Source organism: Gigantopelta aegis, chromosome 1, assembly GCF_016097555.1.
Source record: "Gigantopelta aegis isolate Gae_Host chromosome 1, Gae_host_genome, whole genome shotgun sequence".
NCBI lineage: Eukaryota > Metazoa > Mollusca > Gastropoda > Neomphalida > Peltospiridae > Gigantopelta > Gigantopelta aegis.
The window spans coordinates 8,201,694-8,218,345 of NC_054699.1; the positions used below are offsets into that span (position 1 = coordinate 8,201,694).

At 35.7% G+C, this 16,652-nt stretch overlaps 2 protein-coding genes across 2 annotated transcripts in view; one reads left to right on the forward strand and one right to left on the reverse strand.

Annotated features, from left to right (window-relative positions):
- Nucleotides 1–15,605, reverse strand: part of LOC121370264 (retinoblastoma-associated protein-like) — a 32,122-nt gene extending 16,517 nt beyond the window's left edge. The window contains exons 1-8 of the mRNA XM_041495395.1: nucleotides 15,526–15,605; nucleotides 14,478–14,588; nucleotides 11,662–11,756; nucleotides 10,879–10,950; nucleotides 9,476–9,591; nucleotides 7,478–7,531; nucleotides 6,406–6,493; nucleotides 4,979–5,152 (exon numbers count right to left, since the gene is read on the reverse strand). Of these exons, the coding sequence (XP_041351329.1) occupies nucleotides 4,979–5,152; nucleotides 6,406–6,493; nucleotides 7,478–7,531; nucleotides 9,476–9,591; nucleotides 10,879–10,950; nucleotides 11,662–11,756; nucleotides 14,478–14,588; nucleotides 15,526–15,601 (786 nt within the window). The 5' untranslated portion in view covers nucleotides 15,602–15,605. The remainder of the gene's footprint in view (nucleotides 1–4,978; nucleotides 5,153–6,405; nucleotides 6,494–7,477; nucleotides 7,532–9,475; nucleotides 9,592–10,878; nucleotides 10,951–11,661; nucleotides 11,757–14,477; nucleotides 14,589–15,525) is intronic.
- A 184-nt stretch (nucleotides 15,606–15,789) lies between these two features.
- LOC121370351 (arylacetamide deacetylase-like 3) overlaps nucleotides 15,790–16,652 on the forward strand; it is a 3,083-nt gene continuing 2,220 nt past the window's right edge. The window contains exon 1 of the mRNA XM_041495517.1: nucleotides 15,790–15,794. Within this exon, the coding sequence (XP_041351451.1) occupies nucleotides 15,790–15,794 (5 nt within the window). The remainder of the gene's footprint in view (nucleotides 15,795–16,652) is intronic.

Genomic DNA, 16,652 nt, shown 5'->3' on the forward strand with positions numbered 1-16,652 from the left:
GGGATCTTTTATATGCACCATCCCACAGATAGGATAGTACATACCACAGCCTTTAATATACCAGTTGTGGTGCACTGGCTGGAATGAGAAATAGCCTAATTGGCCCACTGACAGGGATCGATCCCAAATCGACTTCACATCAAGCGAGCACTATACCACTGGGCTACATCCCACCTAGACTATAGAGTGACACTTGAATTAGACTATAGAGTGACACTTGAATTAGACTATAGAGTGACACTTGAATTAGACTATAGAGTGACACTTGAATTAGACTATACAGTGACACTTGAATTAGACTATAGAGTGACACTTGAATTAGACTATACAGTGACACTTGAATTAGACTATACAGTGACACTTGAATTAGACTATACAGTGACACTTGAATTAGACTATACAGTGACACTTGAATTAGACTATACAGTGACACTTGAATTAGACTATACAGTGACACTTGAATTAGACTATACAGTGACACTCGAATTAGACTATACAGTGACACTTGAATTAGACTATACAGTGACACTTGAATTAGACTATACAGTGACACTTGAATTAGACTATACAGTGACACTTGAATTAGACTATAGAGTGACACTTGAATTAGACTATACAGTGACACTTGAATTAGACTATAGAGTGACACATGAATTAGACTATACAGTGACACATGAATTAGACTATAGAGTGACACATGAATTAGACTATACAGTGACACATGAATTAGACTATACAGTGACACTTGAATTAGACTATACAGTGACACATGAATTAGACTATACAGTGACACTTGAATTAGACTATACAGTGACACTTGAATTAGACTATACAGTGACACTTGAATTAGACTATACAGTGACACATGAATTAGACTATACAGTGACACTTGAATTAGACTATACAGTGACACTTGAATTAGACTATACAGTGACACTTGAATTAGACTATACAGTGACACTTGAATTAGACTATACAGTGACACTTGAATTAGACTATACAGTGACACTTGAATTAGACTATACAGTGACACTTGAATTAGACTATACAGTGACACTTGAATTAGACTATACAGTGACACTTGAATTAGACTATACAGTGACACTTGAATTAGACTATACAGTGACACTTGAATTAGACTATACAGTGACACTTGAATTAGACTATAGAGTGACACTTGAATTAGACTATACAGTGACACTTGAATTAGACTATACAGTGACACTTGAATTAGACTATACAGTGACACTTGAATTAGACTATACAGTGACACTTGAATTAGACTATACAGTGACACTTGAATTAGACTATACAGTGACACTTGAATTAGACTATAGAGTGACACTTGAATTAGACTATACAGTGACACTTGAATTAGACTATAGAGTGACACTTGAATTAGACTATAGAGTGACACTTGAATTAGACTATACAGTGACACTTGAATTAGACTATACAGTGACACTTGAATTAGACTATACAGTGACACTTGAATTAGACTATACAGTGACACTAATAGACTATACAGTGACACTTGAATTAGACTATACAGTGACACTTGAATTAGACTATACAGTGACACTTGAATTAGACTATACAGTGACACTTGAATTAGACTATACAGTGACACTTGAATTAGACTATACAGTGACACTTGAATTAGACTATACAGTGACACTTGAATTAGACTATACAGTGACACTTGAATTAGACTATACAGTGACACTTGAATTAGACTATACAGTGACACTTGAATTAGACTATACAGTGACACTTGAATTAGACTATACAGTGACACTTGAATTAGACTATACAGTGACACTTGAATTAGACTATACAGTGACACTTGAATTAGACTATACAGTGACACTTGAATTAGACTATACAGTGACACTTGAATTAGACTATACAGTGACACTTGAATTAGACTATACAGTGACACTTGAATTAGACTATACAGTGACACTTGAATTAGACTATACAGTGACACTTGAATTAGACTATACAGTGACACTTGAATTAGACTATACAGTGACACTTGAATTAGACTATACAGTGACACTTGAATTAGACTATACAGTGACACTTGAATTAGACTATACAGTGACACTTGAATTAGACTATACAGTGACACTTGAATTAGACTATACAGTGACACTTGAATTAGACTATACAGTGACACTCGAATTAGACTATACAGTGACACTCGAATTAGACTATACAGTGACACTTGAATTAGACTATACAGTGACACTTGAATTAGACTATACAGTGACACTTGAATTAGACTATACAGTGACACTGACACTTGAATTAGACTATACAGTGACACTCGAATTAGACTATACAGTGACACTCGAATTAGACTATACAGTGACACTCGAATTAGACTATACAGTGACACTCGAATTAGACTATACAGTGACACTCGAATTAGACTATACAGTGACACTTGAATTAGACTATACAGTGACACTTGAATTAGACTATACAGTGACACTTGAATTAGACTATACAGTGACACTTGAATTAGACTATACAGTGACACTTGAATTAGACTATACAGTGACACTTGAATTAGACTATACAGTGACACTTGAATTAGACTATACAGTGACACTTGAATTAGACTATACAGTGACACTTGAATTAGACTATACAGTGACACTTGAATTAGACTATACAGTGACACTTGAATTAGACTATACAGTGACACTTGAATTAGACTATACAGTGACACTTGAATTAGACTATACAGTGACACTTGAATTAGACTATACAGTGACACTTGAATTAGACTATACAGTGACACTTGAATTAGACTATACAGTGACACTTGAATTAGACTATACAGTGACACTTGAATTAGACTATACAGTGACACTTGAATTAGACTATACAGTGACACTTGAATTAGACTATACAGTGACACTTGAATTAGACTATACAGTGACACATGAATTAGACTATACAGTGACACTTGAATTAGACTATAGAGTGACACTTGAATTAGACTATACAGTGACACTTGAATTAGACTATACAGTGACACTTGAATTAGACTATACAGTGACACTTGAATTAGACTATACAGTGACACAGTGACACTGAATTAGACTATAGAATTAGACTATACAGTGACACTTGAATTAGACTATACAGTGACACTTGAATTAGACTATACAGTGACACTTGAATTAGACTATACAGTGACACTTGAATTAGACTATACAGTGACACTTGAATTAGACTATAGAGTGACACATGAATTAGACTATACAGTGACACTTGAATTAGACTATACAGTGACACTTGAATTAGACTATACAGTGACACTTGAATTAGACTATACAGTGACACTTGAATTAGACTATACAGTGACACTTGAATTAGACTATACAGTGACACTTGAATTAGACTATAGAGTGACACTTGAATTAGACTATACAGTGACACTTGAATTAGACTATAGAGTGACACTTGAATTAGACTATACAGTGACACTTGAATTAGACTATACAGTGACACTTGAATTAGACTATACAGTGACACTTGAATTAGACTATACAGTGACACTTGAATTAGACTATACAGTGACACCTGAATTAGACTATACAGTGACACCTGAATTAGACTATACAGTGATACTTGAATTAGACTATACAGTGACACTTGAATTAGACTATACAGTGACACTTGAATTAGACTATACAGTGACACTTGAATTAGACTATACAGTGACACATGAATTAGACTATACAGTGACACTTGAATTAGACTATACAGTGACACTTGAATTAGACTATACAGTGACACTTGAATTAGACTATACAGTGACACTTGAATTAGACTATACAGTGACACTTGAATTAGACTATAGAGTGACACTTGAATTAGACTATACAGTGACACTTGAATTAGACTATAGAGTGACACCTGAATTAGACTATACAGTGATACTTGAATTAGACTATACAGTGACACTTGAATTAGACTATAGAGTGACACTTGAATTAGACTATAGAGTGACACTTGAATTAGACTATACAGTGATACTTGAATTAGACTATACAGTGACACTTGAATTAGACTATACAGTGATACTTGAATTACAACTATACAGTGACACTTGGATTAGACCATACAGTGACAATCGAATTAGACTATACAGTGATACTTGAATTACAACTATACAGTGACACTTGGATTAGACTATACAGTGACACTTGACTATACAGTGACACTTGAATTAGACTATACAGTGATGCTTGAATTAAGACTATACAGTGACGCTTGACTATACAGTGACACTTGGATTAGACTATACAGTAACACTTGACTATACAGTGACACTTGAATTAGACTATACAGTGATGCTTGAATTAAGACTATACAGTGATGCTTGAATTAAGACTATACAGTGATGCTTGAATTAAGACTATACAGTGATGCTTGAATTAAGACTATACAGTGACACTTGAATTAAGACTATACAGTGACGCTTGAATTAAGACTATACAGTGATACTTGAATTAGACTATACAGTGATGCTTGAATTAAGACTATACAGTGATGCTTGAATTAAGACTATACAGTGACACTTGAATTAAGACTATACAGTGACACTTGAATTAAGACTATACAATGATACTCAGTCTTTTTATCAATTCAAAATTGGCATAACATGAAAAGGGGTTATGCCAAAAAAAGAATTTGGTTTGAGTGACATGTTTGTTTTTTAATTGAAAACAAAATAAAATTGTGTTACTGACAAAAAACAACAACAATACATAACTGACAAAAAACAACAACAATACATAACAGACATTTTCAGGTCTTTGCCAATTCAAAATTGGCATAACATCAAAAGAGGCTATTTAAAAAAAAGTTTGGTTTGCGTAACATGGTGTATTTTTAAATTTTAAAACGAAATAAAATAGTTTAACATACATTCCTTTCCTTTCTTCACGATACTCACCATGTTGAGCATAGACTCCATTACTTGATAGTAGAGTCGCGTTGCCATGGTGACTCGCTGTTCAGCTACCGATCGTTGACTGGTCTTAGCCATGGAAGCGAACTTGCTGACAAAGGTTTCTTTGAGACTCTTCAATCTATTAGCTATTGGAACCGTGACGTTGGTAGAGCATTTCTGAAAGGAAACAAAATCATTAACACACTTCTGAGAAAGGAAAGAATAGGTTACGCAAAAATACATTCAGCTAAACACTTTTTTCTTCTTCACATAACCCATTATGTCTACGTACAGGACTTCTAGATTATCACTAGTGATATTCAATGTTGGGCTAGTAAATAACTACAATCACCATGCCCGACAGCTAGTGAATTTTTTTTTTTGTAAATGCTAAATTTAAGTCTAGTTTGTAAATATGAATATCCTCCACCAGCCCCAAATCTAAAGGATTTTAAGCTCTGTCTCCCTCTTTAGGTGACATATCAGATTATTATTGTTAGTAAAATTGTATTTACTTAAAAATAGGGCTAGTGAGTAAGTGACTTATTAATCAAGGCTAGTAAATTGTTAAATCACTAATCCAATGGATAGTGTATTTTTATAAAAAATCTAAAAACCTGTCACTTAAAAGATGTCTTAAATTGAATATGTTAACGGAAAACAGGCATTGTGAATATTTACTAGCCACGATTAAAAATTCACTAGCCCTATTTTACTTAAGTTAATATAATTTTAGTAATAGTAATGTTACCTAAAGAGGCAGATAGAGCTTAAAAACACTAAGACTGGGGCAGGATATTCATATTTACAAAATATACTTAAATGCAGCATTTAACAACTTTTTATTTCACTAGCCGTTGGGCATTGCAATAGTTGTTATTGACTAGCCCAACACTGAATATCACTAGCCATGGGAGTGGGGCTACCATAATCTAGAAGCCCTGAATAGGTTACACAAAGTTACTTGCTAGAGTGATGTGAGAACTAAATAATTAAGTCTCACAATTTCCAGTGGCCTGATTAACAATTGCTTCATAAATTTGTTTTTTTTTCAAACACAAACAAAACAAAATTTCTCTATAAAATTAATTCTCTATAAGAAGTAATTATCACATTACGAAAACTGGACACCCATGCATGGGTCAATAGAAAATGTTTAGCCATTTAATTGGCTATCAGGATGTCTGGACCACTCTATGTGAATGGGGTGGGGGGATGGGAGCTTATGGTAGTCGTAAGTGCCCCTTTAACGACTAAAATCTTTTATGCATGTTTTCACAAGTGGATTTTGAAACAGCAAACAAAATGCAGTAAAATCAGTAATGTATAAACTTCAGCTAGATTAAAAACTATTCCCCCACCGCCACCCTCTAATACTATTAGTAATAGTAATGGCTGTGGACTACATTCCCACCAAGTGAAGAGCATACCTGAAAATATTCCTTAAGCTTAGACGTAGGTTCGTCACTAGCCTGACGCAGAACACTTTTCAGTTGGGCAACGGTGTTGAGAGCATTTCTGAAATCAGAACAGTTAATATCAAGTTTTATCCTATAACTTACCCATGATATCCATGTTATAAATCCATGTGAGAATTTAGGGTATTAACCTGTGTAACAATGGTATGCAAATTTAAAGGTATATGCAAATTTGCAAGGTTTCTAGCTAAAAATGTGTTTCTGTCAATGGGTCGTTTGTTTACAAGCCAACAAGACCTCTATAACTGAGCGTAACGTTTTCATAAGATTTATTTCAAATCCATGACGTCAAAGCAATTTGTGCTAATTGTGACGATGTCATATGACTTATGGAAGTGAGTTTAGTTCTGTGATTTACTAAAAATAGAATGAAAATGTTATTTTAGAAGTGTTATAGGATAATAGAATTCACTGCTTGTGTTTTTTAATATGTAAAATATCAACCTCTGCAGAGCCTTGACAAATACTGATTAACATACAACTTGCATGATATTTTCCATATTAAAAAACACTTATGACGAATCCTCTTTATAAAGGTAATTTTAGAATTAATTATTCAAAAAGCGTGGTGCTGTACCATGCTAAAATAAGCCACAGAAAACACTACCTATATTCATGGCACCAAAAATGTTATCTCTAAAGACCGACAGATTTAACACATACATTCGCAAAACATACCTGAAAGATTTAACACATATATTCGCAAAACATACCCGACAGATTTAACACATACATTCACAAAACATACCTGAAATACTTAACACATACATTCACAAAACATACCAAACAGATTTGATACATACATTCACAAAACATACTTGAGAGATGTAACACATATATTCACAAAACATACCTGACAGATTTAACACATACATTCACAAAACATACCTGCCAGATTTAACAAATACATTCACAAAACATACCAGACAAATTTAACACACACATTCACAAAACATACCTGACAGATTTAACACACATTCACAAAACATACCTGACAGATTTAACACACATTCACAAAACATACCTGACAGGTGTAGAAGGTTGTGCAGATCCAAACTTTGTTTTCGACGGAGTTATTCTGCACAAAACACAAAAACAACAATTTTTATCATTAAGTTAGTGCTAAAAAATAATTCTGTATAAATAAAAATTAAAGAATGCCATCAAGTTTGGCTTAATGCCATCAGACGATCTGAAATATTTAACTGTAGAGTTCTTCAACTCCATTACCAGATTGGCATGTGGCATGCTATATGTTTCTTTATAGTCTTAGTGACTATAACATTTTTATTAATATCAACAGGCCCATGGACTTTTGTATGTACCTTTGCCTGCCTGGGGGACACATACATGCAGCTCTTTCTCCCAGGATATTGGTTTAAACAAACACACCCTCTAAACCTGGCCAGAGTAAACCCATTTTACACAAAAAGCACTACTTTTGCATGGGCCAGAATTACCACAAACAAGTCTTCAATGTCAACGTGTTACGCATGTATACAAACTACATGCTCTCCCCTGTCAACTTCAGTCAAATAGTTGCCACATAGCTGTCTGCCATGAAATAATCAGTCAAACAACAGACTACTTGCGCGGACAAATTTCTGGATTTTGGACAACCGAATGGGAAGATAACTATAATCTAAGGCCATGTGACTGACCACCATACTCATGAAGAAGAAGTTTGTTTTGTTTAACGACACCACTAGAGCACATTGATTAATTAGTCATCGACTACTAGATGTCAAACATTTGATAATTCTGACTCATAGTCATCAGAGGAAACCCTCTACATTTTTCCTAATGCAGCAAGGGATCTTTTATATGTACTTTCCCACAGACAGGAAAGCACATACCACAGCCAGTTGAGGTGCACTGGTTGGAACAGGAAAAAACCCAATCAGCTGAATGGATCTACTGCAAACAACTCAAGCGAGCACTCAACCGAATGACCTAAATCCTGAACACCCCCCCCCCCCATACATACAGGAAGGGATGTTTTAATTATTGACGATGCTCTCGCCATATTTTAATTAGATATAATATTATGGTGTTGGACATATGGTTAAAGAAAGAAATGTTTTATTTAACAACGTGCTAAACACATTTTATTTACGGTTATACGGCGTCAGACATATGGTTAAGGACCACACAGATATTGAGAGGAAACTCGCTGTCGCCACTTCATGGGCTACTCTTTTCGATTAGCAGCAAGGGATCTTTTATATGTACCATTCCATACCTTTGATATACCAGTCTTGGTGCACTGGCTGGAACGAGAAATAGCCCAATGGGCCCACCGACGGGGATCGATCCTAGACCGACCGTACATCGAGCAAGCGCTTTACCACTGAGCTACGGGACATATGGTTAAACACCACATTGTGCAGGGTCGTACCCTGATCAAAATCCTCGGGGTGGAGGGGGGGGGGGGGGGGGGGGGCACTACTTTTGTATAAACAAATGAAACACTAAATAAATTAACCCTGAGATGTGTATGTTATTATATGAATTTTACAAAAAAAAAAGAAAAAAAAACTGAGATTCTCAGGGGGGCAACTACAATTGTTAAAAAGTCTCTGTTAGTCAATAACATCTTATAAATTGCAGCAAACTCAGGAATGTCCCTTTAACAAACCAAGACTTCTGTGACAATGTGAAAAACCCCCACAAACCCAACAATATTAAAATAATATTTAAGAAAAGAAACATAATTTTGAATTTAAGCTGAACATAAAAAACTCAAACTATAATACTAGTGTCAATGTTTTACATATAAAAAAACTAAAATTGAAACTGTCGTATATTAATCCACCAAAAAAAGTTTGGTTTATTTTGTGTAACAACACCACTAGTGTACACTGATAAATAAATTTGTTTGTTATTTCATAACATTTGATCATTTTTACAGTCCAATACATTTTTTCATTAGCAGCAAAGGATAATTTTTTGTTCTTTCCCAAAAACATAGCACCCGTAAGAAAAAAAATCTATCAGACAGACACAAATTCTGAGATGTTACCTGTTTTTATTGTAATCCGCTGGCATGACGAACGGATCGTGTTTGAGAAAAAGAAGTTCATCGATGTCACCGGTCTGCTTATACAAGTGTTCGTATTGCCGCCATAGTTCCTCGAGCTAACATGAAAATAAAGACAAATAAGGGGTCTGTTTATTTTAGTGCGTCAAAATAAAACATAAAAATGTCTAGAAATAGATACGATATCAACTGCCATAAGTGAGGGGTGTTATTGATGGCAGTATTATTTCCGCTAGATAAACATTATTGTTGTCGGTTGAAAGAATAATTTTTTATTTTTACTAAAAGCTATTTATTTGTGCAAAAAGTTTTTAAAATTGTTACAGTCAGAATCAAATTGGCCATAGCGGAGTATTTAGTGTTTCGCAAAACCCCCACCAAAAAACCTTTTGTATTGCCATAAATAACAAAAGTTAAAGTTTGTTTTGTTTAATGAAACCACTAGTCTTTTATATGTACCATCCCACAGACAGGTAGTACATACCACGGCCTTGATATACCAGTTGTGCTGCACTGGCTGGAACGATAAACAGCCCGATGGGTCAACTGACAGGGATCGATCCCAGACCAACCACGCATCAGATGAACGGCTTTACCACTCCCATAGATAACAAATTCTGAAGTGAAGTCTTGTGGTAACAAACATCACTTGTAACATTCAGACTGCATCACTCTTTTCCATTACCTCCTAGGAGAAATGTGTCAATCGGCCAAATTAGATTTGTTTCGGTTTTGCATTTATTGAAAGACTTTCTGTCCTAATTCACCAAATAATTTCTTTACAACAATAACAGAGCCATTACTGGCATTAAAAACAATTCATTGCCTCTGGTGAGACACGAACACAGTACCCATCAGCTTCAAGTCTGAATGCTGTGTAAGTTATTAGTTTAACTTAAAAGTCAAACGCCTATCCCATATATTAATAATACATGAAACCTCGCAAAACCGAATTCCCTCAAAACCGGATGTTTTTCATGATCCCTTTTTTAAAAGTCACATGGGTGTCCAGTTCACATGGGTTTCACTGTAATTCAGAGAAAGAAAGAAATGTTTTATTTAATGATGAACTCGACACATTTTATTTACGGTTATATATATGGCATCAGACATATGGTTAAGGACCATCCAGAGAGAGAAAACCCGCTGTCGCCACTTCATGGGCTTCTCTTTTCGATTAGCAGCAAGGGATCGTTTATATGCACCATCCTACAGACAGGGTAGTACATACTACAGCATTTGATATACCAGTCGTGGTGCACTGGCTGGAACGAGAAATAGCCCAATGGGCCCACCAATGGGGATCAATCCCAGATTGACCGCGCATCGAGCGAGCGCTTTACCACTGGGCTACGTCCTGCCCACAAAGTAATTCAAAGCCTCACGTCTAGTTCTCCATCTATCTGCGGTAAACCTTGGAAGAACGCTTCCATACAATTATGCTGAAGAGTTTGAGCCTGGAAAAAAACAAAAAAAATCAATATATAAACAGTTAAAAAATAATAATGACAACAAGATTCCTTATAATCAATGTCTTCATAAACTTTGTAAATAAAAGCAGCAAATAGTTTAAATAATTATTATTATTATGGGAGGTGGGTGGGTGGGGGAGACCAAAATAGACACATTTTAATCAGTCTTCATAAACCTGAAAACACGATTACTTATAATCAGTCTTGATAAACTTTGTAATATATATGCAGGGCTAGGGCACTCGCCAAATTTACCAATTTGTGAATTTCAAAAACACATGGCAAATTTTATTTTAATTTGGCGAAATAATTTCATGTAATAGATATTTTGTTACAAAATAACTGAGTGTGTGAAATTTTGAAAGTTTAATAGAAAATTTGTTGAAGGTTTCTGCTGACCTAGAGCTGGCCATTCCTCATAGGCAGGACAGTACATACCACATCCTTTCTAATCAATAAATGACCGGATCGCTCCCAACCCACCCACAATGACTTGGGTTTCCAGTGGACTTTCAGTGTTCGATAAAAGTTTGCAAAAGTTACTAGCCCTCAGAGAGGCTTTAGCTAGTGCCACATGTATTACAGTAACACAGCTGATAATTTCCACACAAACAATTCACTAGCTGAGACCAAGGGCTGTTGGATTTGTCGGACTCAGTAACTATACGTCTAATGTTTAAAAGTACAGCTCTCTACCTCTTCGACACTGGCGCCAAACTGTTCCGCCAACATACTCAGCATGCCTTGGGTCCTGTGTTCAGAACTTTGTAGACACCCGATACGAACCGCATCTAAAAAAAAATCAAAACACAGTTGAGGCTTTCTTAAAAATAAATGTGTAGAGAACGTGAATCGTTTTACTCTTTTCACGAATACTTAATCTGACAACAGCACTGAGGCCTGGTTAAGTTAAAAACAAACTGGTTGGTTAAAAAACGTTTGTGAAAAGCCAGTGCAATATCCAGGGCTTCTAGGATATTTTTTTTATTCCACTAGCCATCAGATCAATGATTTTTAAAATTTACTAGCCCTATTTTACATTAAGTTAATATAATTTTACTAAATAATAGTTAAAATCAGATATGTCACCTAAAGAAGGCAATGGAGCCTAAAAACACTAACATTGGGGGTTGGGGTGGGGTCAAGATATTCATATTCACAAAATAGACTTTTTTTTCACTAGCCGTCGGGCATGGTAATAGTAGTTATTTACTAGCCCAACACTGAATATCACTAGCCATGGGGGTCGGGCTACCATAATCTAGAAGCCCTGAATATCATACATTATGTTATAAAATGTCTACAGACTTGCTTCCCGAAGGATTATAGTTACAGTTTTGTTTTGTTATAAAATGTCTACAGACTTGCTTCCCGAAGGAATAGAGTTACAGTTTTGTTTTGTTATAAAATGTCTACAGACTTGCTTCCCGAAGGATTAGAGTTACAGTTTTGTTTTGTTATAAAATGTCTACAGACTTGCTTACCGAACGATTAGAGTTAGTTTTGTTTTGTTACACAGACTTGCTTCCCGAAGGATTAGAGTTACAGTTTTGTTTTGTATAAAATGTCTACAGACTTGCTTCCCGAAGGATTAGAGTTAGTTTTGTTTTGTTATAAAATGTCTACAGACTTGCTTCCCGAAGGATTAGAGTTACAGTTTTGTTTTGTTATAAAATGTCTACAGACTTGCTTCCCGAAGGATTAGAGTTAGTTTTGTTTTGTTATAAAATGTCTACAGACTTGCTTCCCGAAGGATTAGTGTTACAGTTTTGTTTTGTTATAAAATGTCTACAGACTTGCTTCCCGAAGGATTAGAGTTACAGTTTTGTTTTGTTATAAAATGTCTACAGACTTGCTTCCCGAAGGATTAGTGTTACAGTTTTGTTTTGTTATAAAATGTCTACAGACTTGCTTCCCGAAGGATTAGAGTTACAGTTTTGTTTTGTTATAAAATGTCTACAGACTTGCTTCCCGAAGGATTAGTGTTACAGTTTTGTTTTGTTATAAAATGTCTACAGACTTGCTTCCCGAAGGATTAGTGTTACAGTTTTGTTTTGTTTAACTAGATCATACTGAGTTATCAATCGGTGGTTACTGATGTCGAACATTTGATAATTCTGACAAATTGTCTCAGAGGAAACCCGCTATATTTTCCAATTACCGGTACCGGCAAGGGGTCTTTTATATGCACTTTCCCACAGACGGTACAGCACATATTATGGCCTTTAAAATACCATTGGTTTAAACAGGAAAAAAAATCTAATCAGAGAATGGTCCACCGAGGAGGTTCGATCCCAGGTACCAGAGTTAGAAGCCCTACAGACTGAGCCAGACCCTGCTCCTCTGTAGTTCACTTCAGGCACGCACCCTACAGACTGAGCCAGACCCTGCTCCTCTGTAGTTCACTTCAGGCACGCACCCTACAGACTGAGCCAGACCCTGCTCCTCTGTAGTTCACTTCAGGCACGCACCCTACAGACTGAGCCAGACCCTGCTCCTCTGTAGTTCACTTCAGGCACGCACCCTACAGACTGAGCCAGACCCTGCTCCTCTGTAGTTCACTTCAGGCACGCACCCTACCGAATGGGACTCAGGAAGTGACGAGAAAGAATTTTTTAATTAACACGGCTAGGCAGGGAACATATTACTTAGTATCAGAGATATCGCTATACAATTTTAAAACATTAAAACAATAGATGCTAATCAGGTTTCAGTTGACTAGAAATATCACTAATCAAGATTTTGAAAACAAAATGTTCCCCATTAGTATAAATATGAACTCTGTAACGATTTAATTTTTTGGACAATGCATCTACTGGTTTCACATAGCCATAAACCTTACAACATTGGTAACTTAATGAACACGGAGATCTAGAATATTTATAAAATCCATTAGCCATGGGATCAGCGATTTTGAAAAGGCTTTTTTCTTCTTTTTTTTAAAATATTTATTGTCCCAGATCATATAGCAGTGTCGGGGTTGGGAGTGATTTTTAAAAGTTACTAGCCACAATTAAAAATTCACTAGCCCTCATTTACTTTAAGTAAATACAATTTTAATAATTAATAGTAACAGATGTCACCTAAAGATGGAGATAGACCTTAAAAACACTAACAGTGTGTGGTGGTCGCGGAGGGGCAGGATATTTATCAGGGGTAGGAATTGGTGAACTGTAAAAAAAGAGGAAGTCTAGAGGGGTTCCGGAAATTCTTGAAATCTGCGCCATCCGACATATTTTTGGAAGAAAGGACGATTAAAATGCGAGAAAACACAGTGTTCCATGAGAGGAAAAAAGCTGATCCGAGGAGAATTCCCACCCATGATTTACATTTAGAAAATAGACTTAACTGCAGCTTTTGACAAACAAATTTCACTAGCCGTCGGCATGCAATATTAGTTATTTACTAGCCCAACATTGAATATCACTAGCCATGGGAGTGGGGCTACCATAATCTAACAGAATCGTGTATCAAGCATTAGGTAAATGTTCCAAATGACAAGTTGTACTCACCGTATGGAGGATTGAGTAGAAAGGATGGCGTGCTTCTCAGAACGAATTCTAGACAGGCGAGCAGCAACAGATAAGCATGAATCAAATCCTGGTGGTCCGCTAGGAACGTCCCTGAAACACGAATATATTAGGGCCTGGTTAAGACATATATTGAGAATATATTAGGGCCAGGTTAAGACATATATTGAGAATATATTAGGGCCTGGTTAAGACATATATTGAGAATATATTACGGCCTGGTTAAGACATATATTGAGAATATATTAGGGCCTGGTTAAGACATATATTGAGAATATATTACGGCCTGGTTAAGACATATATTGAGAATATATTAGGGCCTGGTTAAGACATATATTGAGAATATATTACGGCCTGGTTAAGACATATATTGAGAATATATTACGGCCTGGTTAAGACATATATTAAGAATATATTAGGGCCTGGTTAAGACATATATTGAGAATATATTAGGGCCTGGTTAAGACATATATTGAGAATATATTAGGGCCAGGTTAAGACATATATTGAGAATATATTAGGGCCTGGTTAAGACATATATTGAGAATATATTAGGGCCTGGTTAAGACATATATTGAGAATATATTAGGGCCAGGTTAAGACATATATTGAGAATATATTAGGGCCTGGTTAAGACATATATTGAGAATATATTAGGGCCTGGTTAAGACATATATTGAGAATATATTAGGGCCTGGTTAAGACATATATTGAGAATATATTACGGCCTGGTTAAGACATATATTGAGAATATATTACGGCCTGGTTAAGACATATATTTAGAATTTTCAGTGCCACAGTCTTTTGGGAAGAGGCGTATGTTTGGAGCCACCAGGTTTAAAAAAAAAAAAGTTCAAGTTGATTTTCACCCCCACAACCCCTTGTGATATACAGTCAAACATAGTCATTTAACCTTTCATTAACTTAGTCAAGGTTAATCTTCAAAACATCCCACGTAAAAGGAAGATTTTTTTAATCTAACTATTCTTCATGAAACTAAGCAGTAAACTGTAAAAGTGAACATAAATACCTTTTGAACGTAAAAACAAAACCCAGCATAACTTTTTACGAAACATAATCCCTTCCGTTTCAGGAATAGGTGGCATGACATTCTCTCTGTAAAAGATAAAAACATCTATTAACCATTGGCTCTTAGGTGTCCAGCAGTCGATAATTCTGATACAGTCTTAGAGGAAACATTCTACATTTTTCTGTTACTAGTAAGTGATATTTTACATAGAACATCCTACCAACAGGACAGCACTTATCACAGCTTTTGATATACCAGTGAGTCATGGGGTACTGGTTTTTCACCTAAAACTCATTTATGGTGCTTGCAGATAACTTATGCATCACAGTGCAATCAACATCAGGTTCACATATAAATCAATTTCTAGTGTATTAATTCAACTGGATTGTATGGCTATGGGATTTGGGTCATACATATATATATCACATAGCATTCAACTTCTAGTGTACTAATTGCATTGGCTGGTATTGCTGTGGCAACTCGGTCATCACCATAATGGAGAAACCATTACAATGATGTTATTCTGGTGCAATCTCTAGGTTTCTTTTCGTTAGTTGGAGAATTTAGCTCAGTCGATAGCTCACACACAGTATGATTTTTGCCATGCGTGGCCACAAATATCAGCTACGATAGATATTTTCCTCAAGACCAAGGCAAAAAAACCTTAGCAAATGCACCCATACACAAGAGCTAGAAGTTAAGCAAGAAGCCTCAAGCAACCATTTACTCAGCTGAATGCTCTCGTATATTTGGTAGGATTTAAAAAACTACAGCAGGGCTTCTAGAATTTTTATAAAATCCACTAGCCATGGGATCAGCGATTTAAAAAATTTACTAGCCATGATTAAAAATTCACTGGCCCAACCAAGTTAATACAATTTTACTAAATAGTAGTAATAATCAGATATGCCACCTAAAGAAGGAGCTTAAAAACACTAACATTGGAGGGTGAGGACAGGATATTCATATTTACAAAATAGACTTAACTGCAACATTTGACCAAAAAAATTCACTAGCCGTTGGGCATGGCATTAGCAGTTATCTACTAGCCCAACATTGAATATCACTAGCCATGGGAGTGGGGCCACCATAATCTAGAATCCCTGCTACAGTCACATCACACACAG